General features: G+C 38.0%; 1 protein-coding gene across 2 annotated transcripts; it reads left to right on the top strand.

Annotated features, from left to right (window-relative positions):
* Window positions 1–61: 61 nt before the first annotated feature.
* Window positions 62–24874, top strand: SLC25A27 (solute carrier family 25 member 27). 2 transcript variants are annotated; one of them, XM_021692049.1, is made up of 9 exons: window positions 62–252; window positions 2760–2951; window positions 4704–4788; window positions 8094–8216; window positions 10226–10338; window positions 13966–14050; window positions 18641–18733; window positions 19362–19464; window positions 24518–24874. In XM_021692049.1, exons 1-9 carry the CDS (start codon window positions 147–149, stop codon window positions 24587–24589), a joined length of 972 nt encoding a protein of 323 aa, XP_021547724.1. In that variant the 5' UTR covers window positions 62–146; the 3' UTR covers window positions 24590–24874. The 2 variants fall into 2 exon arrangements, with proteins under 2 accessions (XP_021547724.1, XP_021547725.1); XM_021692050.1 differs by having other exon boundaries at window positions 147–252; window positions 19362–19469; window positions 24784–24814.
* The last annotated feature ends 3074 nt before the right edge of the window (window positions 24875–27948 follow it).

The raw sequence follows: 27948 nt of genomic DNA, 5'->3' as shown, positions 1-27948 counted from the left end.
GGCCGGCTGGCGGAGCCGAGCGAGGGAAATGGTCTCCGTTCCACCCCTCGCCGGTTGAGGACGGGCGGCCCTGGCAGAGTGGCAGGCCAGCCGTGGCGCTGGGCGCCGGCCAGAAGGGGTATATTATCGTCCCGTCTTGCTGCTGAATGTCGGTTCCAGAGGATGAGGAGAGGCTTTTGCCGCTTGCCCAGAGATGGCCCCGAGCGAGCAAGTTCCTCCTGTCAGGCTGCGCGGCTACCGTGGCCGAGCTAGGTACCCGGCCGCCCCCGCCTGGGCCTCCCCCGCGATTCGTCGAGGTGCCGCGCTGGGGGTGGGGGGTGAGGGCACCGGCGGGCGGCTTCGGCCCCCCGGGGTGTGCGGCCCGCTGGGTTGCGCCCTCTTCTTGCACACCTGCCTGGCCGTTGTGGCAGGGCGGGGACAAGGCTGGCTTTGCGACGAGGCGGCACTGGAGGTCACTAAGGTCTTTTCCTTCCAATTTCGTCTCCCTCAGAGGTGTGCTATTGTGTCTGAATGTCTACGCTTGGGAGCTGCAAGAGCTGTCATTTCTCTATAGGAATCATTTTCCCATCTGTGAGGATGACCTTTTAAAAACACAGTCCACTCTTCATCCTTATTGAAATAATCTCTCTGGTTTATATTCTTACATAGCCTCACCATGTCATTATCTCTTGTGGACTCGTAGGACTTAAGTTATTAACCTGTCACTTACTGAGCATCTTCTCAACATCTGCCAGTTGTCCTCCTTGAGCTTATCTCATCTATACTGTGTCTACGTTTCAGGAGTCTGAGAAGTAGGTAATATATAAATGTGAAATCCAAGGCGGGGCACCTATTAATTGCAACATTGTTGTAATTACTACAATATTAGACTGTGGTGATAGTGCTTAAAAGACTCAGCCCTGACCTTTCTTACAGGCGGGTGGGGAGACATGCAGTGACAGACAGTTTCAGTGTGCTACTGATTATAATGAAAGCATTAAATATCGTAAGAACATAGAGGACCGATAGTTACCTATGCATAAGCAAGTCAGAGAAAACTCGAGGCCACCTAGGGAGAATTATGGTGCCCTTGCATGAGCAGGTGGTGTTCCTTCCAATAATTTTGTGAGCAGAGTGCCTGTGTGTTCCCTGTGAAGCCTTCGCTGTGCATTTTAAGATTACCCTTTCATTTTCTTGCCTGTTGAAAAAACAAAACAAGCAACAGTTTTGGTGTGTTATCATTAGAAAATGTTACTTTGTCCTCATCTAAAATTAACTTATTTTGTATTTCCAGCACAGCCAGCACAGGATCCATTGTTTTGCCCTTTGTGCTCTTCTACTCTTGCCCTTTGGACCCTCTATTTTTTCTCTTTCTCTTCTCTTAAAGCTGATGGGAAAAATTTCTGTTATCCACTGTTTTTACTGAAATACAATTCAACTTTTTTCAAAAAAAATTTAAAATCAGATTGCTGAATTAAATATTTCCAGCTTTTTTTTTTTTAACCTGATGTTTCCCCCTGTGACCAATGGCAAAGAAACATTCCTTTTGTTAAAGGTTTGTGGAGAATGGTGTGGGGGCTGGGGATGGGAAGTTAGGAAATCAAAATATGGGATGGTTTTGAGTACAAAACACTTTAGGATCAGAACCTGAAACATTATTTAAGTAACCAGTAAGGAAACCAGAATTATTTTGAGAGGCATAACCCATGTTAATATAGAAGAACCTATATAGTTTTTTCAGGGTTCGTATGTTAATAAGGCATTGTTTAAATTCTCTACATGCAAACTACTTCTGTTTTAGGGGAACTATCAGCAAGATATTTTTTCCAAAGACCAGTGGTAAGATTTAATATTCTCTTCCCCCTACTCTGATTTCTCTTGGAAAAAAGCATAACTATGATTTTCTATCAGGTGGTGGTCATTTAAAAGACTCATGTAATGTCAATAATGTTCATGAACTTACCTGAATCTGATTACTTCAGTTATTCGGGACATTATGAGTATAAAGTTATGAGCTTGATCTTCCTAATGTGGGGCAGTTAGCTTCACTGTTTCAAGGTAAAATGTATTCTTGAATTCAAAATGTAATCGTTAGAAAAAAACTTTTCAAGTACAATTGGTCCTCATGAGGAGGCCACACATAAAACCCAGTACTGGAAAAAGAACTCAATATATGCCTTAATTGAAAGTATATTGAGCATGCTGCCCTTGTATAAACTTTATATTACATTTTCTGTATCTCAAACTTCAGATCAGTGAATATCACCCATGAAATTACAGAATGCAGCTTCACCTGCACTTATTATGAACCTATCAGAATTAGTATAGTATTCTAAAAGTCACATTGGGTCTTAATCATGGGTGCAGTCAAAGGAGCATCACAGAATATGGATATCTGAAATTATTCCCATTGGAAAGCAAAAATTAAGGACTAACGTAGATTTTAGGCTGAAATTTCTGAGTAAAAAGAACCCAAGTCTTGTCACTTTTTTTCCTGATGATCTGGGGGTGGGGGTGCTTTGGGACAGTGATTCTTAAATTTGGGAGTGCATAAGAATCAAATGATTTCTAAATCCCCATCAACCTACTCAGAATCCATAGGCATGGGGCTAGGAAATAATTTTTAACAATTTCTCTAACTAATTCTGATGTATTCTAAAATTTGAGAATCACTGATCTTGTGGTGACTAAAATATTAGTCCTGTGACTTTAGAATTTTAGAATTTTTGTTTGTTTCTCTGAATGTTATGGGTTTCCCCCTCATTTTGTTTTTTTATTAGCAACCTTTCCCCTCGATCTCACAAAAACTCGACTCCAAATGCAAGGAGAAGCTGCCCTTGCTCGGTTGGGAGACAGTGCAAGAGAATCTGCTCCCTATAGGGGCATGGTACGCACAGCCCTAGGGATTATTCAAGAAGAAGGCTTTCTAAAGCTTTGGCAAGGAGTGACACCTGCCATTTACAGACACATAGGTATCTATCTTGATTCCAGCTGGTAAGTTTGTTATGAGTTCTGTGTTTGTGTCCTCTGGTTTTGTGTTTAGCTGTGCCCAAATCCAGTAGTTTTTTCTACTACAGTGATAAATGAATAGTCTCTTAAGAAAATTAACCACCAATTATTAAGGAATGATTGCCTTACATTTTTAGAAATGCATATAAAAACATTTAGGGATGAACTGTCATGATGTCTGTAATGTACTTCAAAATAATTAAGCAGAAAAATGAATCAAGTATGGCAAAAATGTTAGCAATTGATACATCTCAAGGATACAGAGGGAGTTATTTTCTCTACTTCTCTAAATGTTCGAAGATTTTTAAGAAAAAAAATGAGCAATTGATATTTTCCTCCACTTTAGAAACTTTAAAACACAAAATTTAAATTTTTCATGTTCTTTGAAAACTAAAATATATTTGACTAAAATGCCAAATATCACTAGTCTTTGTCCCATACACTACAGACTAGGCAACTCTGAAAGAGCACAGGGATGACTGATCCAATACTGGCAATTGAGTGATTGCAGTGCAGCTGATTTTCGCCTCAGTTCCCAAGGCTACCTACCTACCTGTGTGGGCCTTTAGTCACTCTTAAAAGGAAATAATTGTAACTGTGCCACAGCCAGTGAGAATACTTTTCTGCTCTGCTTCTCCAGTGGCACTCACAAAGATAGTTGTTGGGTTTTCAGCTTGTGGACAGGAGAACATAAACTTGGCTTCAAACGGAGGTAGGACAGGTGCGGCATTCTTCTCCTCTATGTTCATAATATTTCTGCAAGTACATAGGGACCCTTGACCAGAAAAGGGTCCAGTACTAACACTTACCAGCTTATGATTTTTAAAGCTTCAGTTCTTCAGATGAGTGAGTTAGAGTGTCTTCATCAAGAGCTTTCCAGAAGTGTGTACAGAGACTATTGTTGTTTTAGTGCTTTGTGTATTTGTGAATATGTTAAAATATTTTATCAGACTTCCTGAAATATCAAGGAAAGTGCTCTCTATGAATACCATGTACTGATTTTAATGATTTTTATTTCCCAATCTTTTTTTTAATATTTTCTCCTTTGCTTCCCATGCTTGCTTTGAGTTTCACTTCTTTTCATTTGTATTTTGTTGACCATCATATACAGCTTTACAGTTAAGATTCATTTCATACTTTTGACAAACTTTCTGAAAAAGTTACCCCAATATAATGAATTATCCAGTGAAGTTATGCATGTTTATTAAATGAAAATGCCTGCTGTGTACCAAGCTCTGTATTAGGGCACATAGAGTAATGAAAACACACAAAGCCTGCCCTGAAAAGCTCATGGTCTGATGGAAAGATGAGCAACAAAATCAAGTTAATCTCTAGTTAATGTGATAAATGTCATATTCAATGTATGCCTGGGTAGTTCTGGGGGAACAGAGGAGAAGCTTGGCAGGTGCAGTGGCAGTCTAGAACACTGGAGGTCAGGGAGCACTCTTTAGAAAACATGTTCTTTGAATTGAGTCTTGGAGGACTAGGAGGAGTTAGCAAAGCAGAGAGGAAGAATCCATTCAAGAAAAATCAGGCAGCATGTGAGAAGGCCTGAGGCTTAAGAAAGCATGCCACCTTTACAGAAACATCAAGAAAAGACCACGTGTGCATGAGAGAACAACCTAGCTAGAGAGATCAACTGGCCAGGTCAAATGCCCTCTTGTTTTATTAAACATCTAGCTGAATTCACCTTTTAAATGATCCATTCTACACAGTGTACTCCGGAGGCCGCATGGTCACTTACGAACATCTTCGTGAAGTTGTATTTGGCAAAAGTGAAGATAAGCATTATCCCCTTTGGTAAGTTTTGTTTTGAAAATAATATATACTATTGACCCTAAGGCACTAATGTGTATCCATTAGATTTGTATAAAATTTTGTATTTGTACCCATATTGCCTCAAGTTATAGGCTTAAAATAATAAATAGAATATAAATCCAAGTAAGTGAGCATTTACTGCACATTGTACACAAACATACATTTGCATATGTATATGAAATTTTGCATATATATTATTTAATATTTTAATATTAAAAGAATTCCTTTTTTAAAAAAAGGCTTTTATTTATTTATTTGTCAGAGAGGGAGCACAAGCAGGGGGAGCGGCAGGCAGAGGGAAAAGCAGCCTCCCGCTGAGCAGGGAGCCCGATGCAGAACTCGATCCCAGGACCCTGGGATCATGACCTGAGCCGAAGGCAGATCAACTGGCTAAGCCATCCAGGTGTCCCAATATTAGTTGGCTGAGCCACCCAGGTGTCCCAATATTAAAAGAGCACCTTCTTCATGCCTCTTTCTACTGGGAGACAAGCTTTTGAGTTACACAGAGATAGGCTCAAATTCCTGCTCTACTAGTACGTATGTAATCCGGTTAAACTACTTTATCATTTTGATCTTCAGTTTTCTTAGCTGTAGAAGTAATACCTACCATCAGGCTTTTGTTTTTGTAGGATTAGATGAGATAATGAATGTAAGTGCATATCACTTATATTTGTAACAGAAACAAAAATAAGTTATTATAAATAATATACATAGAACTCATACCAATAAATTAAAAAAATATAAAAACACAAAGAAAATAGGGAAAGGATATCAACAGACAAAATTCACAAAAGAAAAAATATAAATGTTCATTAAACATTTAAAAATGTTCAACCTCACCAGTGATCAGGGAAACTAATTAAAACTATCTTTTAGCCATTAAGCTGTTAACAGGAATGTAAGTTACTATATAGTCTTTTTGGAGAATATAGTACCTGTTAAAGTGTTTAAATGTATAATCTTTTGACCCAGCAGCTCTTCCTTTATGATATACTCACATTCAGAAATACCCGTACCTATGCATAAACACACAGACCCACACACACACAGATATTGACTGTAGCAGTGTTGAGAATAGTAATTTTTTAAAAAAATTAAATAACTATCAATTTGGAAGTAGATAAATTTTGATATATACAGGGAAGCATAATATACAGCTTTGAAAGAATGAGGTAGGTTTTATATGACTAACCTATAAGGATGTCTATAATATCTTTTCTGGGCTAAAAAAAATCTAAGTCACAACTATAAGAAAATAGCAGTAAGCTGAATTTCACCTTTCAGGTAAAATCTCTTGGCTTTGTTTAAAAAAATTATAATGTACTAAGCTATACTAATTGTTTTCCCAGAATTAGTGATGAGATAGATTAATAATCCTTACATTCTGTAATTCCCCCCAGAAGAGAAAGGTATAAAGGGTTCAAAGGAAATATTTCACTGTGAAGTCAACTCTCAGGGTAGATGGGCTTGATGTCTTTTGACCCAGTCAGAACAATTCAATCAAGAGGTATTTTTGATTGAGTGATCATGGTGTGCCTGTCCTGTACCCAATACTGAGGCTAGAGTAATGAAAAAGATAGTAGTCCCTGCCATCACTGAGCACACAGTAATAGAGACAGATGCCTAAACAATTAGAATTATGTCACAATTACTGTGGAGGCAGTAGTTATGACATTCTCAAAGAGAAAAAAACAGTGCTGTGTTCATCATTGTGAGAACCAGGCACTCTCCTAGGCTGTTGGTATTGATGGAGATTGATACAAGTTCTATGGAAAACAATTTGCAGGGCCTATCAAATGCCATGTAAATGTTCAGATTTATTAGTTAAAAGTTAAGCTGTCTAAATAAGTTGTTATGTGTCCATAAAATGGAATGTTATGAAACTTTTTTAAAATGAAGCAGCTCTATATGAATTGATAACTTTTGAGATAATTAGGAAAAATATATCTTAAAGGATATTATTAGGGAAAAATTAAGGTGTGGAACAGTATACAACCTGGCATTCTACATTTGTGCTTTTTTTTTTAAGATTTTATTTATTTATTTTAGAGAGAGAGAGAGAGTGCAAGTGGGGGAAGGGGAGGGCAGAGGGAGAGGGAGAGAATCCCAAGCAGACCCCGAGCCGAGTGCAGAGCCTGATGTGAGGCTTGATCCCATGACCCCCCAGATCATGACCTGAGCAGAAACCAAGAGCTGGCGGCTCAACCGACTGAGCCACCCAGACACCCCTACATATGTTCTTTTAAAAATGAGTATTTATACATATACATTTGTGTGTACACAAACTATTGATTGTAACTTAGTGCTTAAGACTGTGTGGTCTGCGCTCAGACTTCCTGCTGTTACACCTTGGCCGTACCACTCACTAGTTGTGTGATTTGAGCTGTCCTTTAACTGCTTTTATGCCTCAGTTTCCTTATCTGTAAAGAGGATTTAACAGTAATACTAATGTCATAGGGTTGATATGAAAAATAAATGTTTTTTAAAATGCTTGAACAGGGCCTGAAATAATAAGCAATCAGTGAATGCATTATTATTATGTGCAGGAAATCATAAGAAACTAGTAATTGTGATTGCTTCAGAGGAAGGGAACTCATAATAGGGACTCTTTTTACTTTATACCCATTTGTACCTCTTCAAATATAGTTTTAGAGTAAAAGGAAAGAAATTATCCCTTTTCTTCAAAGAAAAGGTAAAAGATGATCAGAGTCTGGTCTGCAACACAAGTAGCTGGAATGGAGAGGAGGGGATGGATTCAAAGCACGTTTAAGTATAGTAGTCTAGATTTGATCACTGTTGGCTTTGGGAAGTGAGGAGAAGGAAGAGTCTAGGGGCAGAGAGAGTTTCTTCGAAGAGAAAAAAGTTATCAACCCCCCCTTTACTTTGTAAAACTACTAAAATAGTAATTTACAAACTCTGACGTACCAGCTTTTGTGTGTTAGACTGATTACATCTATGCTGTTTTTATTCCCCTGTGGTCAGAATTAAACTACAATTAAATGGTTAGTTCAGATATTTATAACTTTGAAGCAACTGCCCTTCTTTTGAATTTCAGGCCATAGAAGGCCGCTGAAACCAGATTTGAATTTCAACTCCTTATAGTCCTTTAACCCTCCCTTCAATAAACAGACAAACCATCTACTTTCCTCTGTGATTTGTATGTCCATCCTTTTCTTCACTTTGTCTTAAATCCCCTATGCAGGGGCTGGATCAGCTTGGTTCTGTTCACTACAAAATTTGCAAAATTAACAGAAACTATTAAAAAATGTATCTCCCTTTGTAATTAGGAAATCAGTAATTGGAGGTATGATGGCTGGTGTTGTTGGCCAATTTTTAGCCAACCCAACTGATCTAGTGAAGGTTCAGATGCAAATGGAAGGAAAAAGGAAACTTGAAGGAAAACCTTTGCGGTAAGTTCTCCAGTTAACTGATTCCATTCCTTCCCCCTGTCATAGTTTGAACATGTACCTACTGATTTATGCATTTTTGTAATCCAACATTCAGTGAAGACATTAATTCTGACTCTTTCAACTTGGAGGATGTATTCATTAAGAGGAGGGCTAACACGGATCTTTTCATTGCATGATAAGGTGCCCGTGTTCTCTATCAGAAAAATTATATGTGTTCGTAGCTGTTTGCTGCTTTTCCCAGCCTAATCAGCTAGACTTGTCCCATTACAGCTTGATATAAAGAGTCTGATCACTAAAATTTGCAATTTGCCCCAGTGTGAACCCCAATTTTACTCTTGTGGTTTAGTGTTGTAGAAATCACTTAGCACTCCTACTCTCTGTTTCTTTATCTTTAAAAGGGACTGTTCAGAAGGTTTGCATGACAGTTAGACTGCCTCGGCTCTTCCATGGCTAAAAGCTAGGTTCCTTTCCCTTTATCCCTGAAAGAAGGGAAATAGTAAGATTGACCTTGCAAGTTCTTCCCACTTCCTTGTCTAATGCCATTCCTCCTCTTTTCCCCAAGTTTAAGGAAGATTTTTATTAGGCCTTTGTGATACAAAATTCTCCTGTTGCATTACTCTACATTATTGAAGTCTGCCTTTCTTCAAAGGACTTCATGTTCAACAATTTATTAAAATACCACTTAGTCTGTTTCTCTGGGAAAGGGGCAAAATCTTAGAGATTGATAGACCTCTCCCAGAAAAGAGGAAAAGTGCAGAATGCCTTGGGCTGAGTATGAAGAGGTCTGCTCCTCTGAACATTGCAGGTCTGTGGCTGGGCCAGAGGTGAAGGAGGGTTTGGGACCTCCTTTGGGAGCACACCACTCTCACTGACCACTGCTCTTCACAGTGCTGCTCCTCTAGCTGGCTCAGTGGAAGTTGAGGTTGGGCTTGGCAGTCCAGGCCCCCCTTGAGCCCTCCAAACAGAGAGAACACCCACCACAGAGGAGAAAAGGGTACCACTCAGACTTAACCAAGTAGTTTACAGAATCCCAGGACCCATTTTGTCATCTTGTAACAACTTCTAATTAATTACTAAAGTAGCAGGAAGAAGTGATGTTGCCATGGTTGGCTATATGGAGAGAACTATTGGGATCCAGAAAAATCTGAGTTTTTAACTCATCTCATCAATTTTTCCCCTTCCTTTGTCTTCACTGTTGGAAATTTTTGGTTTGATATAGTAGTAAAAAACATTTCCTATTGTTGTAAAAAACATCAACCTTGGGGTCAGACAACCCGGGATTCGTATTCAGCCTTTACCACATTTTAGCTCTGACCCTAGTCAAGTTCCTTAACTTTTCTAAGCCTCAGTTTCCTCAGATGGAAATTGGAATGTAAATTCACACTTCATAGAGTTTTAAGGAATAAAATTTATCTTATGTATATAAAAAGTCTTGTGCTTAACAAGTGCATAACAGATTTTAACTACAATGACCATCATTTGTGAATATAACTTTCCATGTAACATTATAGCAATTATGCATGCCCAATAAATATGTCATATTATCTTTTTGGTGAGAGTCAGGGAATGTAGTACCTAAGTAAAAGCCACCCAGCTACTAAGTGGTAAAGGTGGCATTGGACTCTAGGTATTTCTGACTATATAAAACCCAGACTCTTATTTTATAACAGAGGTTTCCAGATTTGATTCATGGTTCAGCACCATTTTTCACCTGTGTACAAAAAAAAAAAATGAACAAAATCAGGATAGGGTAGTAAATTTTTATAAGCCAAAAAAGTATTCAATTTTAAGAACTTCTATTATAAGATTGGCCTCCCTACTCTTTGGACTAAAAATGTCATTTCTTTTATGAGAATATGTGAGGATTGACTTTTTAAAAATTTCTAACAGTTCTGGATAATTAAGATGTTATTTTACTCCAAATCATAACAGCTATAGGTGAAGTTTATCCAGTTGCATTCCACAGAAATGCATAGACTTTTCACATTTCGTTATTATTTTTCCTTTAGATTTCGTGGTGTGCATCATGCATTTGCAAAAATCTTATCTGAAGGAGGAATACGTGGGCTTTGGGCAGGCTGGGTACCCAATATACAAAGAGCAGCACTGGTGAATATGGGAGGTAATGGAAACTTTATTGAACTCTGATAAGTCCTAACTGCCTTCACCATTGTAATGATAAGCACTGACATCAGGGAAAATGAAAAATTCTATTTTATTATTTTTAGTAATATACATTGGCAACAGTCTTCTTTTATGTTGTAACACCTTAATTGAATATTTTCTCTAGAGTATTTTCCCTTTTCTCCATGGTGATCTATGAAAAGGATTTCCTAAAACAAGCAAATTGTGACAATAAGGAGATAGGACTAAACTATTTCTAAGGCCTCCTCTCTACTCACACTCTCCTCCAAGATCCAAACTGGCACATGTAACCTTGTGACAATCATTATATCCAGAATGTCCAGCTCTTCCCCCAGCTTGTGCAGCAGGCATCCCAGACTGGAAACCTGAACGTTTCCTTAACTCATCCTGCCCTTCACTTCTCATAGTCAGTCAGATGCTTAACTGACTGAGCCACCCAGGCATCCCTTGCTTCTGTCTTCTAAATATTTCTTAAAAGTGTACCCTCTCCAATACCTACCACCTTAGTGTCTTTAAAATGACCATTTTTTACAATTCTCACTATCAAAGCCACACAGCTAGGGCACTGCCATAGCCATCAGGCTGGTCTTCTCCTCTGTCCTCAAATTTATACCCAGTATCCAGAGGGATGTATCTAAAACACAGGTCTGAACATGTTACTGGGACCCTTATAACCTTTTACTGGTTTCTCATCACTCACAGAAGAAAGTGGAAATTTCATAACATTAATATAGAAGGTCTTTACAGCCCAACAGGTGCCTTCAGGGAATTGAGCAATTCACTGATTCAGGAGTAAAGAGTGAAGCAGAGAGTCATGAGCTAGAAGGTTCCTCTGCCTGCACATATCACGCTGCTCTTCATCTTCTACTTTCTCAACTTCCCTCTTCTTCTATTTGGTATCCTTCTGCAGATCTTTTCATACTCCGCTGAAATGTCTCTCTACCTTGTATTTTTCCTGAACCCTACAACCACCCTTCCCTATCTGTGTTGTGTGAGGTCCCCTTTTATGAGTTTCTGTAGTTCCTGGTGCTTATCTCTGTGGTCACTTGTACCTCATTCCATTGCTTTCTACTGTGTGTCTATCTCCTCCACTCAATAATGAGTCCCCTGAAGACAAGGATGTTTTATTTATCATTATTTAACTAGTCCCTTATGTAGTCAGTAAACATTTGATGAACGTATTATTGAATGAAAGGATTATTTCTAAGACCAAAATTATATGATTCTAGGAAATGAAGGGATGGCCTTTTTTTAAAAAAAAAGGGAAAATGAAAGAGAGACACAGTGAGAGAGGGAACACAAGCAGGGGGAGTGGGAGAGGGAGAAGCAGGCTTCCCGCCGAGCAGGGAGCCCGATGTGGGGCTCAATCCCAGGCCCCTGGGATCGTGACCTGAGCCGAAGGCAGGTGCTTAATGACTGAGCCACCCAGGCGCCCCAGGAATGGCCTTTTTGAGGGTTATAGTAACATATCACTTAAACATCAAAGGAAGTAAATCTATTTTTTTTTTTTTATTTTGCTATTTCAGTCCATCCATGGCTACTGCATCATATTGGTAGCTATTTTAGTTATCAGGAATCTTTACTGATTGTAATTTCTCAATTTGATGCTTCAAAATCTGTTGTAGCTCAGATTTCTCTTCCAGCTTCCAGCTATTTACTCAGCATGTTTATTTGGGTTATCTTGAATATAACACTTTGTGTCCAAACCAAACTCGTTTATCAAACTACTTCCTTCTCCATTCTTCCCAACCCCAATATATGATATCTCACCTTCTCACTTGAACAATGCAGAAACCTAGGCCTGAGTTTTGTCTCTTTCCTTTCACTTACTCCTTATAGCCAATCGGTCACCAAGTCCAACCACTTCTGTCTCCTAGCTATATCTCACATCCATCCATTTCTTTTCATCCCTGGAGCCACTCCTTTGTCCAAGCATTATTTACTTCCTTCTACTGGATCACTACGAAGCCTCCAAACTAATCTTCCTATACCTACCTCACAGCCATTTTGTCCCACCATGCATTGGAAACTGCTCTGATCAAGGTCACCACTCCATCATCTTACTTAAAACATTTTAAATTAGTCAGTTCTCATTTTCACCATCTCCAAAAATGGCAGCTCTGCCCTTCAAACTGTTTAAGCTCAAAATCTTGTAGTCATCTTTGATTCCTTTCTTTCCCTCTCTATTCAATTTGGTGATTCCGCCTTCAAAACATATCTAGAATCTGACCAGTGCTCCACAACTCCTTTATCCAAACCATCATCATCTCTCACCAGAATAAATGCAATAGTCTCATCTCTAATCTGTCTTGTTTCCCTGTAGTCTAGTCACAGCAGAACAGCCAAAATGTCCGTGTAAATAGTAATCCAGAGTCATCACTGCTCTGCTCAAAATCCTGCCCTGGCTTCTGTATCTCCCCATCTTCTGGACTCTGCTACTTCTTTAGCCCTTGCTTACTCTGCTCCTGTTAGACCAGTATTCTTGCTGTTCCTCTAACATACCAAGCTGACTTTTGCCTCAGGGATATAATACATATGTTGTTTTTCCTGGGACACCCTTTCTTAGATAGCTATAAGGTTTATTTCCTCATGTTTCCTTTAGGTCTCTGTTTAGATGTTATTAAGAAGCTTTCCCTGATCACATCTTTAAAATTCACATACATCATTCTTCTCCACCTTCTGATATTCTTATCCCCTTTCTTTGCCTTATTTGTCTTCAGAGCAGTTACAACTATCTGAAATGCTGTGGTTTACGTATTTGCTTGCTGTCTCATCCCTCAACAAAGAATGAGGATTTTGTTCAGTTTGTCGATGGCTCTTCTTACCCCAGCACCTAGAATAATGCCTACTACCACACGGTAGACACATATTTGGTGAATGACCAAATGCATCTATCCATTCTTGCCTCTTTATAATTACTTCCTGTACTTCACTGTAGGTAGTCATTATAAAACTCCAGAGTTGTAATATATCACTGCCCTGTTTAAAACTCTTCAACAGCTCTTCATTGTCGTTAGAAAAAAAAAATATAAAAAGCTTAATGTAGAATAATGGCCAGGACCTTTTATTTATAAGTGACAGAATTTCAACTCAACCTACTTAGGATTAAAAAAGGAATTTATCATCTCAAATACTAAGAAGTCCAGGGGTTGAGCTGACATTAGGCATAGCTGGATTCAGATGTTCAAACAATATAATTGAGTGTCTGTCTCTCTTCCTCTTTTTCTCCCCCTCCATCTGTAGGTCGCTTTCCCATGCTTGAGAATGATAATGGTATCTTTCATCCTTGTACACATTCCTGCCCCAAGCCTAACCTATTCTTTATGTTTTTTTTCTTGAGAGAGAGTGTGTATGTGAGCAGGGGGATGAGAGGGACAGGGAGATAGGGGGAGAGAGAGAGAATCTTAAGCAGGCTCCATGCTCAGCGTGGAACCCAACATAGGGCTCGATCTCATGACCCTGAGATCATGTCCTGAGCCAAAATCAAGAGTCGGAGGCTTAACCGACTGAGCCACCCAGGCATCCTAAGACTAATATATTCTAAACATAAAAGAAATTCATTGCCAAATGAATATTTCAGCCTTCTTTTTCTTTTTATTGCCAGATTTAACCACTTATGATACAGTGAAACACTATTTGGTACTGAATACACCACTTGAGGACAATATCATGACTCATGGTTTATCGAGGTAGGTGATTATTTTAGTTTGAATTATTTTCTATATTACTTTTCTTCATATTTGGCATAAATTCTAACCTTTTGTCTCTTTTGATCAAGAATCTAGTGATATTACCCTTAGAGTAATGTGATAGTACATTTAAAAAGAACAATTTTCTTAAAATTTTTTGCAGTTAAAATGGGGAAGAGAGAGACAAAATTGCAGAATGTTTCATATCAAACGGTCCCAAATATTTGCACCTTGATGGGACCCTCCTGGGGTCAGATTCTGTTGATCAATTCTCCAATTCAATTCCACAGATATGTTTGAGCATCTTTTATGATAAAGGCACCTGCAGGGCCCTGCAGTGGGTACAAAGGGTAATCCAGGCTCCTTTGAAGGGAGTTGACCAAGGGGAAAACAAGACAAATATAAAAATATACAGGGGCACCTGGGTGGCTCAGTCAGTTAAGCATCTGCCTTTGGCTCAGGTAATGATCCCAGGGTCCTGGGATTGAGCCCTGCGTTGTCATGCTCCCTGCTCAGCAGAGAGTCTGCTTCTCCCTCTCCCTTTCCCACTACCCCTCCCCTCTCTCTCTCAAATAAATAAATAAAATCTTAAATGCTGAAACAAAGTGACTAGTTTCTGTAGCATTCAGAAGAGGAAGAAAAAAATAACCACTTGGAGGGGCCTATAAAGGAGCTAGAATTAGGTGTTTTGAAGGGCTGTAGCTCTTGACAGAGACAGGAAGAAGAGCACTCCAGGAAGGAGCAGTATCTTATCTCTTTGCAACACAATTTCAGATTATCCATTAGATTGAGTTACTTTATAGATGTCTAGTGTTCATAACATTATAGTGATTTCATTTAGCTTCTGATCTTGTGTCCAAATTCCAGAATGCTTTATGCTATTTAGATGACCCCAAAAGTATATTAATAGTGTTGAACCAATGAGATTTGGAGATATATAGATATAAGCAATTCCTAATTCAGATTCACCTTAGCTTTATATTCCTAGAGTAGTTTTTCTTCATTCCTCCACTCTTAAAATAAGTGTGATCTTTAGTGCTACTAGAGCAATCTTTGTCTATGTCTTTGCTTACCATTCTTTTCCATTCCACATTCTCACCCAGATTTGTTCACAAGCTACACCAGACTTTCTGTAGCCAATAGTCTGGCCTCCTCTTTCAGAGAAAACTGAGGATTTTGGCCTCCTTCCACTTCTTATTTCCATCCTGATAAACATATGTATTATATCTGTATCTACCCTTGCCATCTTTCTTGCACTATCTTTGTTCATGCTGTTCACTCTGCCCAGGAGACTTTTGTCTCCAGTTTCTACCCAGCTGAGTCACCTTGTGAGACGTTTTCATCTTTCAAGATGCTGGTCTGTTCTGGTGTTATGATCTACTCCAGAAGCAAGATATTCAGGTCTGTCCTATAGTACCACATTGATATTAACACTCTATTTCATTGTGTTTCTATCCAAATGGTCTTTGAAATACCACATCTAGCCAAAGAATCATGGATTTCCTGGCAGGTGTAAATCTTCCTAACATATACTACCCTACCAAACAGATCTGTCTTTTGTGGAAAAACAAGATTTCCAGCTGTATATATTCCAGTCCTAATGTGAAATAACTTAGTCTTATTCTTCTCTAATTCAGGTTTTAGGATGATGGGCATTTGTTTCCTTTTTAAGCTGTACCCACTGGATCAGTTTTTTAAATGGGTTGGTATGAATATGTGTGGTATATGAGGCAGCTCAGAAGTTGCTAATGATGAACTCAAATCTAAGTAGATAAATGGTGCTATGTGGTCTGGAAGTTCTGGATACTGTGTCCTAGAAGAAAATGAAGGGGATTGTAGCTGTACAACCAGAGAGCCTTATATGAGACATCCAACACCTAAGGAAAAAAAAAATTTTGATATAAAGAAGAATAAAAACGGTGTAAGCACTGAACTGTGCACTTAAAAATGACTAAAATGGTAAATTGTATGTTGTGTCTATTTTACCACAATTTCTAAAAATGGGGTAAGTAAAAAGTCCTGGGGTAGGGCAGGAGCAGAAAAGACAAGCCAGGATTTTAGTGAGGTGGGAAGGCAGGTAGCAAGTTATGTTAATCAAGGAAACAGAGGAAAAGTAGGGAGTTGAATTAATGGTTAGGAAATGATATAGGACAGAAAGAGCAGGATAACCTTGTTTTTCTTCTTTTTAAATCATGAGGCTGTTGAGAGGTAAAACTGTAAGAAAGGCGAGTTTACTCTGTGTGAAGATGACACATGAGCATGCTTGTTTAGTTCATCCTTAAGAGGCTGGCTTTCTCTGAAACAGTGCTGATGGAGTATCTGAACCTGGTCTTGCAGATAGCCATGTGGCCTCCTGGAGAGATCAGAAGACTCGCCCAGTCACTTTCTGTCTGTTATCACTTCAGCTGTGTCCTCGGCTTCATTTTGGGCTGTTGCTAGCCAGGAGTGATGAAGGCCAATAGCAAAAAGCAGCAATGTCCATTTCAGTGCAAGTAACTTGGGCGAAATCAATGTTCCTTTTATTGCTCTATCTTTTCCCTTTGACTCTAGATACCATCTTCCTTGAGGCCTCCTGAATACATTATTCTGTCTTTTAATATTTATGTTTTAAAGAAGTCTAGCCAGATCACACTATATTAGGTGTTAGTTAAGAGGTTCCTTTGTGAAAATATTAAGGTATATTAAAACCAATGGTATTAAACTTTCAAAGAATCTGAACTAATAGGAAAGAATATAAAAAGAGCAGTAGTGTACACCTACTGGAATGTATATGGTGAAACAAGAGCTCTTTCCACATATACAATACCTGTCGTGTGGACAGAGACCCAGGACGTTATATGCACAGTTGGGTCATTTGCTGTAATGTGAAAAAGGTTATGTGGGTTCCTTCCCTTGAATTCAAGTATTTCTAAAGTAATTTTCCCCTTTGAATTATAAATCCTGACCTGAAAGAGGAAGACAAAATTTCTGCTACAGCAGTTTAGAGTAAGAGAGAGTATGAAGATTCCTAAGGTAGTTCAACTTCCCTGCCATAGAGCCTTCAGAGACTTCAAAAGCCTTGGGACAGAAGTCAGTGGTCCTTATTTATGTGAGGTATTTGATGTCCCAGAAGGACCTAAAAGTTTTTCACAATTTTCCTTTCCAGGTTTCCATTAGCCAAACATAAGCTGTTATTCAGGCTGCCTTGATCCCAGTTTCTGTAGATTCAGCTTATGGGATGCGGGACTTCATTCTCCATGACTCAGGTCAACCACCCCTTTTCTCATCATAGGTCTTTCTTGTGGAAAAGTTTAAAGCAGCTCGTGGGTTTTCAGTTTGTGGAAATTCATGCTCTGTATGGCCTCTCATGCCCACAAGTATAATGAACTACTAGGGATTTCTTAACTTTTTAGTCACTCATTTACTGAATTGCGACGGACTCTGCAGTAGGTTGACCACAGCCATTTTGTCTGTTCTGAGTAACTGACAAGAAGGAGCCATTAACCTTGTTGGACAAAGGGAGAAGGGATAAACAGAAACTCATTAGACTTTATACCTGAGCATAGACTGAAGGATAAACAGGAATTGTCCAGTTAGGTAGGGGTGCAGGCATGGAGGTGTTGCATAGTATGGTAAATACAGAGCTACACTTAGTTATATTGTCAGAGTGTAATGGGTGAAGAGAGATATGATCTTGGAGTAATATGTATGACAGCCAGTGTATGAGCTAAGTCAGGTAATAGGGAATGAGTCTTAGATGGCATAAAGTAGGGGAAAATGTTATAATTAGGCTTGTATTTTAGATTCCTTAGGATGGACAGAAGAAAGTAAGATTATATTCAAATGGAATAGCTTAGTGAATGAGGCTTAAACTGGTCAAAGTGATTTTTTTATTGGTTAAATATTAACCAAATTAGGTGATTGCCCTGCGGAAGGTCCTCTCAGTGACTTTTGTTCATATCTAGAATAAAATCACAATCCTTCAATAGCCTTCATGGGCTGATCTCTGCCTGCTTCTTCAATCTTTCATCTGGCTGGACTCCTTCAGGATGCCGTGGCTGTGTCGGCCGCTCTCTCTCTTCAGCCCACCATGGCCATTTCTGAGTCAGGGCTTGTCCTGGGCTGTTCCTCTGGCCTGCAACATTCTTCCTTCATGTCTTTACATAATTGTTCCTCACCATTCTGCTGTCACTCAAGAGCCTCTCCACGACAGCTTGTCACCCAGTTACTCCCTATCATGCTATCCCATTTTATTTTGTTTGTAGCACTTAACGGCATCTGAAATTATTCATTTCTTCTCTGCCTCTTCCTAAGTAAGGGCCTCAGGGACAGGATCCCATGTGTCCTCTTTACTGCCTAGAAGAGTGCCTGTCACCAGTAGGTGTCCAATGTATATTTGTTGACTGGACATTCTTTTTAAAAAGTTTTTATTTTTTTCTACCTCTAATGATTTCATTAAGCATTGATTTTAAGCAAAAGTAAGATTATTATGAAGAATAATACAGTAATATATTTAGTATTCCATTCTTTCTAACTATCAAATTTCCTTTTCTTACAATTTAGAAACCGCTATATTTATTATCCTTCAAATTCATTTATTTGTATTTATAGTTTATGTTCTGGACTGGTAGCTTCTATTCTGGGAACCCCTGCTGATGTCATCAAAAGCCGAATAATGAATCAACCACGAGATAAACAAGGAAGGTAGATACAAAGTCATCACTCTCCATGTGTTCAAATGTCTGTAACAATAATGTTCCTTAAAGATGTTTCCTTGTATTTATTCTTGATAGAAATATATCTGTGTGATCATGTCTTCAACCAGCAAACTGTTTTTATGTAATTACCTGCTCTTTGTCTGATGGAAAAATACTGTGCATTTGGGGATATAAGTTAATTTAATGATCATATTCTTTAGACACAAGGTATTTATTGTGATTTTATTGTTTTCAAAGAGTTTATGAAAATATACTCTGCTGAGAATTTACAGAGCACTTTCTTCAGAAGCTTATGACTTACAGGTAACATGGAGAATTTGATTTGATATAAAACAGTATGTTCTCTCTGGAAGAGATCAGGTGGAGTGAATTCTAAGTATAAGACTAAGGGTGGGATGAATCCGAAGAGTCAACCTTAGACACCTAAAGAAATTATCTTTAAACTCGAAAGAGGTGATTTATATATACTGAACCACAAATATTTGTTTTAAAATAGCAGAAAATGTTTAAGTTTCCTTATAGTAAGTTTCTTTAGATTATTTTTTAATTTATGTGTTATTTATACATCTATTTACACACAAAAAGTTTAGCAAACTGTCCACTTTCCTTTTTAGGGGACTTTTGTATAAATCATCAACTGACTGCTTGATTCAGGCTGTTCAAGGAGAAGGATTCATGAGTCTATATAAAGGCTTTTTACCATCTTGGCTGAGAATGGTAACGTCAGGTTTTTCCTTCCTTTGTTTTTGTTTTCTTTGTACTTAAATTGCTTTTAATCTACACAAATATTTTCCCTTTTCTCTTTTGGTTTTTAGCATGGCTCTTCCCCCAAACCACAATTCTTTCTCTCCTTTTTATATCTCTTTTTGTTTTCTTTTTACCTCTCCTCAGAGTCCCATCACCTTCCTTGCTGGATTAAAGTAAAATAATTCAATTACATCTAGAAATGAATAGGTTGACATTCTGTTATAAAGCCAGTGGATAGGGTTTTCTGCAATGTAAAACCTTTAGTAGTCCATTTAGCCAAAGTATTGTAAGTTTGGGACAGGTATAAAGATTTTATACTAGAGACTGTTCCTATGAAAATGTTACTGTTTCAAACAAAATTTGTTACTTTGCCGGCAAATGTTGCATATCCATTAATACTTACTACCACAAAGCTCGGCTTAGTAAGAAAGCATGTCATTTTTATTTGATCTGGATATTACTTTTTACTGAGGTAAGCTAAGATGTAGAATTAGATAGACTTATTCAAGTAACATAAGATATATAATAAAAATAAGGTACTCAAGTATTTTGTAAGTTAGAACATATTTGAAAGAATGAACTAGTCATGGATTTAGAAATTCAAACAATCAACACTTTACACAATATAATAATATTAATTGAGCACCTAGTCCATGCAAAGCCCTGTACTCAATGCCTGGCTTTGGGATGAACAGGAGAATCTCAGGCCTTGCTCTAGTGCTGGAGCTTCTAATTTAGGTAAGGCCAAACACTGAATAAAAAACTAGAAGTGACGAGTGGTAAAGGAAAAGTGCATGGTGTTATGAAAATATATAGCAAGCACATACAGCCTAGGCTTGGAGATTAGAAACACCTCCTTGGAGAACGGACTTTAAAATTGAGTTCTGAAGAATGAGTGGACTTAGCCAGGTAAAAGGAGCAGAAAAAACATTCTGGGTAGAGGGATAGTTGGAGTGGACAGAGAACATAATGAGTTCTGGGAATTGAAGGAAACCCAGCAGGCCAAGGCATGGAGACATGGATGAGAGAGGCACAAGATGAGGCCAGAGAGAGGCAGAGGCCAGTTTGGGAAGGGCTGTAGGACCCGTAAGTATGAGGGGCACCGGCTTGATGACATATATGTTTTTAAAAAGATCATTCTGGCTGCCATGTGGGAAAGGCCCGGAGTAGTGGTAGATGAGACATAATGATAGCTTGCATGAGAGTATTACAATGGGGACAGAAAAAGATTCAAAAAATAATTTAGGAGATAGCAAGGAGCTAGAAGCATGACTGGATGGGGAGGGGAAAATGGTCAGAGAAGATAAGGAAAGTTGGGCTTCATTCCCAGATTCCCAAATTGAGCAACAGATGATGTAGTTTCCTAACATGGAGATCATTTGTAGGGAAGATTCTGTGGTAGAATAGCAAGCACAGTTCTAGATTTTTTAAGTTTTGGGTATTCATAGGACATCTAAGAACAGATGTCTAGATGGCTCCTTCATATATCGATCTGGATCTTACAGAGCATATGGGGATGGAGCTTTAGAGGTGAGCACCATCTACATATAGATGGGAATTGAAGTTCTGGGAATAAATGACATCACCAAGCAATAGTGGGTATCTATTGACATGGAGTTAATATCCAAAGCCCTTAGCAATATCTGATACAAAAGTGTACCCAAGTATAAAACCTTATTTTGATTGTCTTGATTATACCTTGAAATTATCTCAAATCTGTGGATATTTCTTAATGGAAAGGAAGATCCTGATTTGGCCTGCATGAACCAGGCACTATCTCACTAAGGAGTGAGATGCTTATTTTTTGCATGAGAGCAGTTTATAATGTGTTGGAGAAGACAGACATGTAAGTAGTTAAAATTTCAGGAATAATAAAGCCAATATTATTAAATCACTTGGTATTAGCACCAACACTGTGCTAATCGTTTTCATGGCTTAACTCACGGAATTCTCCCAATAATCTCTTCAGTAGGTTATTATCATATGTCTTTTACAGAGGAGAAACAAAAGCTTAAAGAGTCTGAATAACTTGGCCAGGTTAGGTGGTTATTATTTAACGGAGTCAGGAATCAAACCCAGGAAGTTTGACTCCAGAGGACGTGGTCTTACTAAGCAGGTTGTATTAGTACTCTACTTACGGTATGAACAAAATGGGGTGAGAACATGGATAGTAAAGTAAAAAATGGCTTTGCCTGTTTAGGAAGTCACAAAGTCTTTCACAGAGATGATATCTGATCTGAGCTTTGAAAGATCAGTGGGCATTTAAAAAGAAAGGCATGAGGGAGCAACACGAGCATAGGCATCAAGTCATGTGTGGACCCAACAGGTTTGGACAACTGCAGAAAATTCAGTATAGCTGAAGAACAGGTCCTCAGAGGGGATGTGGTGGGGCAGAATGCTAGAGAAGTACTTAAGGACCAGGTTAAGAAGGACCTTGTGGGGCAAGTTGAGTGGTTTATGTGGAACCTGTAGTAAGCAAGGAGCTGTTTAATTGTGGGAGCAAAGTACTAAGGTTTGTTTGGGGACAGGATTATTCTGGCAGCAATGTAGAAGATACACTGAAAGCTAGAACCCAAGAAAGGAAGTCTTGGTCTAGCCTGGAGATAACTGTAAAAATGGAGAGAATGCAGATTCTAGGGCCATTTTTGGTTAACTCTACAGGATTTAATAATTGACTCTATGTAGAAGGTGGGGGAGGGAAGGAAGGAAATGGAACTTTTATATTTCTAGTGTGGAAGACTGTAAGGATGGTGAGACCATTAATGAAAAACAGAATCAGGGTCAGGAGGTATGGGGGCAGGGAGAATAAGACAAAGGAACACTGAGACGATTTAATCTGACCCATTCTCTTTATGCATGAGACTCAAGAAGTATAAATGAGAAAAAAAAGTACGTCATATATGACAGACACTGTGCTCAGCTCTTTATACACATTATTTGTTTTTAAGTCTTATAAGAACCTAGGGAAACAGGTGGTGTTATCCTCATTTTTCAGATGAGAAAAACATGGCTCCAAGTATAAGAAACTTGCTCAAGTTCATATATATACCTGGTATGTGGCAGAGCTGGGAACTGACCACAGGTCTGTTCAGTTCTAAACCCATGCTCCTAACTAATACAATATACGGAGTGTCTCCACATCCTGCAGCTAGTTATAAAAGTTGTCAGGGGAAAGAGACAGTGTGTAGTGGTAAAGAGATGTTACTAGAGAAAGGCTGGCTAACCACCAGAGGTCACCAGGGTGGCACTGCCTTGTTGATCTGCCACAGTGTATGACCCTGAGTTTAAAAGCTGACTCATGGGCACTTCCAAGTAAATTGGCCTTGCAAATACAGATTCACCCTCAACTGAACTCACTGAAACTGATGATCAAACCACAGTATTGACTCATTCATGTTGAGAAACACACTTGGCAAGGGATCCAGATGCTGAAGTCCTCTGAACAGTGTGCTTCCTCCTAAATTCAAGCTATACGTGAAGGCAAGTTATAATCAGAAGGTTGCTTGCTAAACATAGAATAGTAACAGGAGGAGCTTATTCATAATCTTAGTATTTAGGAATACCCAAGAGCCCTTATGTTCAGCCCCACAGTAAAAGGCACGGAGAAGGACTCTGTTTTCCAACAGGCAGACCAGAGCAGACAACACGGGTTCATATACACTTGCATTATTTACCGTGTTATAACTATGCTAGGGAAGAAAAAACAAGTAAACATGCCATGCCCTCATGTGCTCCCACACAGCGGCTCAGTATACGCCATTTGTATAATACTGCTGTTATTGGCTATTTGATCTCCCTGTTTAACTTCTATTCATAACCCAGCTAAATTCAACCTCAGTCCCTTCTACTAGGTAAAGGTAGTATGACCTTGTTTTGCTCACTCACTGATTAATATTTACTTTATTTGCATACAGAAGTCTGACTACCAGAGCAGCTAGGAATGATTACATAATCCACTCTTAACTAAGACCTCTATTCCTTGATCTGATTGCAGTTATATCACTGGCTCACTTCATTTTTGTTGTCACAAGAACATTATATATATATATATATATATATATATATATATATATATTCTTTATTTTGTCCATGTCTCCATTATATTTAACTAGCCAAGATGTGTTCTAAATCCACTGGTAAAGTTTGTCTCCCAATGTAACATGCTCAGTATTTCCAAACACAGGACATAAATATTGCTGTGCAAACTCTCTAACCAAATACATTTTATATTCTAATTGCTCAAGCTTCTTTTTTGACTCTAGTATGATAGTTTCTCTCTGGTCAATATTACCTATCACCTATGAACCAAACCAGACAGGAACTGGATCCAAGATACCCTTTCTCTGATGATTACTTCCAGTGTTTCCTCTGCAATTTCCTTCTGTGTCTCTGTTGTTTTTATCTTCTGTTGTTGAAAAACCTCATCCCTTTATAATTCCTTTTGATGCGGTTATACCTTCATTCAAGTTAGTCAAGTCTTTCTGAGCTGGAAACTCTTTTCTCTATTTAATGTGAAATTTTATATCCATTTTGTGATATATCAGGTGTTGAGCTTATGATCTAACTCTCAAAGGATAATCTTTCATCTTCACTTTCAAGTTCTTAACTGTCTCCTTGTCACGCTCCACAGACAAACTACACACAGAGAAGCCCAGTCTACAATTCAGGCATACCGAGTCTCAGCCTCTTAGCCAGGAAGGGTTCAGTAGAAGGAACCCTAGAATGGAAGCCAGAAGCCTATACTCCAGCTTTTTGATTGCTAAGCCTCAATGTCCTCATCTGTAAAATAGGGATATCATTACCTTTCCTTTCTATTGTAAATTGTTCAGAGAAATCTATGAGAAATAAGACATGAAAATATTTGTCAATTATAAAGTGCTCTATAAAGGTGAAATACCAAAGTATTTGTTTTCAGCCTAAGTGGATTCAAAATTACTTTGTCATTCAAAGATGTATATGCATAAATGTAGAATATTCATAATCATTCTGAAATATGCACTAACTTCTTTGGTTAATCTTTCAGACCCCTTGGTCACTGGTGTTCTGGCTTACTTATGAAAAAATCAGAGAGATGAGTGGAGTCAGTCCATTTTAAGCCCTTAAAGATGCAGCCCTTAAAGATACTGTGTTCAGTATCATTGAAATATGGGCATCTACAACACACACCCCTATTATTTCTACCTCTTTAGGAAGACACCTTACTCCACAGAGACTGTGATTTATAGGGGGCAGCACTTTATTTTTCTCTGGAAACCCAAGTTCTCTTTGACTCCTCTTTTTGTTCAAAAGCAATCTGGTTGGATTACACAAGGCCACCTAATGAGACCCGGCACAGAATTTCAAGAAGATTTGAATCCTGAGCACTTATCTTGGGCGAGAAGATTTGACCTTTGAGATGCTATTCTATGCTGAGGAGCCTACTTAGAGAATTGCCAAAAGGGAGACAGCATCTCAGACCTGAAGTAGACAATAGGAATCTGGAAGAATACATACATACGTAGTGATTCAGAAATATATTTAAACTGTTGTCAGTATTTTCAATTGAAATTTGATGACTCCTTTTTCTGTTGTTAAAGTGCACATACTGTAAATTAAAGGGAGGTGAATGAAAATTCATGAATAAACATTTTGAATTTCCCTAGTGGTGAAGGAAGTTGATGTACCTTTTCTTGCCAAGAGGACAAAAAACATCAAGTTGAGATGATACTTGGATTTCAAGGAGAGAAGCTTCTTTCTGGCAGTGTCCCATCTTTAGTTAGATCTGCATTATTGACTAGCACTCCACTGCACATGCTAAGGACTTCCCGACAGCCACAGACTGAGTCTTGATGAACATAGAGAAGAGCATTTGCTTTGTTACATATGCCATTGCAACCAGAGTTTGTCTCTGGCCCCCAAGAATCTCGATATATAAAAAAATGCAGCTTGTTTGAGTAAAGCTTAGGTGGGTAGGTCCTTTTCATAAAGCAACTTGTTATTATCAGCCTTTCAGGGGCATTTCAAAAGCAAGGCTGAGATGAAGTCAGCCAATTCAGACAGGCATCCTTTCTCATCTCTCCTTCCCTAACACTAAGGGCCAGAGAGAGAGAACTCAGAAATCACACTGAAGCTGTCTCTAGCCTGAATCTTACCCAGTTCTGAAAAGCTTCCTGCCTAATGAGCGATGAGTATAAACTGCCTATGGTATACATTTATGTCTCCAATCATTGAATCAAATACCCTTTTCTTATTTTAGAAAGGTGAGATTTTTCTTCAGATTGACCTATATGCCACCTGTTCCCCCAACCTCAGACAGTGGGCATTTCTGGAGGCATAGGAACACTCAAAAAGCTTAGACCCAAGAAACACCTTGGAGTTAACCCAACAAAGTTTGTCATGGACATAGAGGATGTTGAACAAAAAAAAAGTTTACAAGTGCTCTGTGGTTGCACTAATGTATAATCACTGCCATTTAAAAGGGGAAGTATACTTTAAAATATATTTTAATGTGATGTACTAATATGCAGTGGCTTATTGTTTTTCTATGAAACTTTCAGAATGTGGAGTTTAGTCAAAATCTGTTGGTGGTCTACTTTTCCATTGCATCTGTCAATCTGTATGAATTGAGTTGTTAAATATATTTAAAATAATATTATGTACTTAAATTCCCAAGTGTTCTGCATTGGGACCACCTTTGGGAACTCTTTGGGTTTTCATGTTTTATAACTTTTAAAATTAAGTAAAGACTGGATCAAAATATACCAACTGGACCATGAAAAATATTATTTAGCTTTATTCTTTGAGGGGCGTGGGGTGAAAACACTGTTTTAAATACTGAGACTGTTCCTTGATATCTGGATTCAACACGAAATTGGAATTTTTTAACCTGAAGTGACTCCTTGGGATCATCTGGTTTAATCCTCTCATTTTACGTGTTATGAAAGAGAAGCCCAGAGAAGTAGAGCTGCTTATGCTCATAGGTTACTTCATAACAGAGCCTGGATAAAAATATAGATTTCCTAATTATTATTATTATAATTGGCAGTTATTATATACTAATTCAGTACACAGTCAATACCTTATGTTATCTTCACAACAACCCAGTCCAGTGCTCTTGAATCTTCCAAAAAAAGATTTGTCTTTATGACATTTTTCTGTCTTATACATTTTAAATAAATCTGAATTGTCTTTAACACAAATTTTAAAATGGAGTCACCATGCCTTAGCTTGAACATTAAGGACCTCCACCTTCTGACCAAATCCTTTATATCTAACACATATGTCTCTTCACATTTCATATTTTTCCAGTGAAGTCATATTCATTAATGTGTCTTGGAATTTTGCTCTATCTTTACCAACTTGAAATCATCTTGATCCTCTTCAAAATAACCCACAATAAATAAAAAGGAATAAAAATTTCAGTAATTTTGTGTCCATACTAAAAGACGTAACCATTTCAATCTCACTTGTTGATTATAATACTACTGAATATGGTATTTATCCTCACTATTGAATACCTAGCATTTAAGTTTGTTTTGCTTAGCTTCCACATTTTTCTCTTCCCAAATGATTTTTTCTCATTGAAAAATAGTTATTTTTAGTTATATACAATTGTTTTTTATATGTATAAGTGAATTAGTATGTATATCTAAATAGAGATAACATTTCTTAAATTTGCTTTTAGTAAGGAATAAAGTGTCTTTATCAAGTGCTCCAAGTCCTATTTCGTTATAACCCACTAATGGTAGGACCATGTCTTTTTTTTATATAAATCTTTACTCTCATTAGTAGCATTTCTTTGCTGTTAGGTACTCAACAAAAATTTATTACAATTATATATAACATAAATCAATTAATTTTGTCTTCATTATTTTAAGAATCTATCATAGACTAGTCTGAAATTTCCTTTTGCTAAGGAAATAAAAAAAGGAAATAATTCAGGGAGGTGTTAAATGTAAAAAAAATTCTGTTCCGTCATCTTCACCTTTTTAAGCACAACCATTTATTTACAACTGAAATAGTTTACATGTTCTTCTCATTAATGAAAACGGATTCCCTCAGAACCTCCACTGGAAAAAAAAGTGTATTTTATTTTAATACATGATGGTTAAAAAATTGAGGGGGGTAATCAATTCTCTTCTCCCCAATTAAACCAGGACTCTTTAAAAATGACTATCAAACAAATATATATTATTATTAAATGCCAGGTAATGCGGAGGGCAGATTGAGCATGAATTCTAAAGAACTTTATCCAATTCGGGTTCTACTTCTGACAAAGTAACATAACTATGAGCAAGTCCTTTCATTTCTCTTGATTTCCATTTCTTTATATGAGGAAGTGACTGAACTCTAGAATCTTCTAGAATCTTAACTTGCATATACTTGAGGGTGAGCATTATATTGATGTCATGGAGAAAAAAGCCAGGATTTTAAAAAATTTGTGGGGATTTGCTTTTTCCTGAATTTGATTAACTT

This window comes from Neomonachus schauinslandi, chromosome 8 (assembly GCF_002201575.2).
Source record: "Neomonachus schauinslandi chromosome 8, ASM220157v2, whole genome shotgun sequence".
NCBI lineage: Eukaryota > Metazoa > Chordata > Mammalia > Carnivora > Phocidae > Neomonachus > Neomonachus schauinslandi.
The sequence above is the reverse complement of the archived record's forward strand: the minus strand, read 5'-3'. Positions and strand labels throughout refer to the sequence as shown.

Bases quoted from the DNA above. Each gene is read 5' to 3' on its own strand.
- SLC25A27 (XM_021692049.1), top strand. From the start codon at position 147: ATGTCGGTTCCAGAGGATGAGGAGAGGCTTTTGCCGCTTGCCCAGAGA. The intron at 253-2,759 runs GTACCCGGCCGC...TTTTTTTATTAG, and splicing joins GGCTACCGTGGCCGAGCTAG to CAACCTTTCCCCTCGATCTC. The intron at 14,051-18,640 runs GTAGGTGATTAT...TTGTATTTATAG, and splicing joins ATGACTCATGGTTTATCGAG to TTTATGTTCTGGACTGGTAG.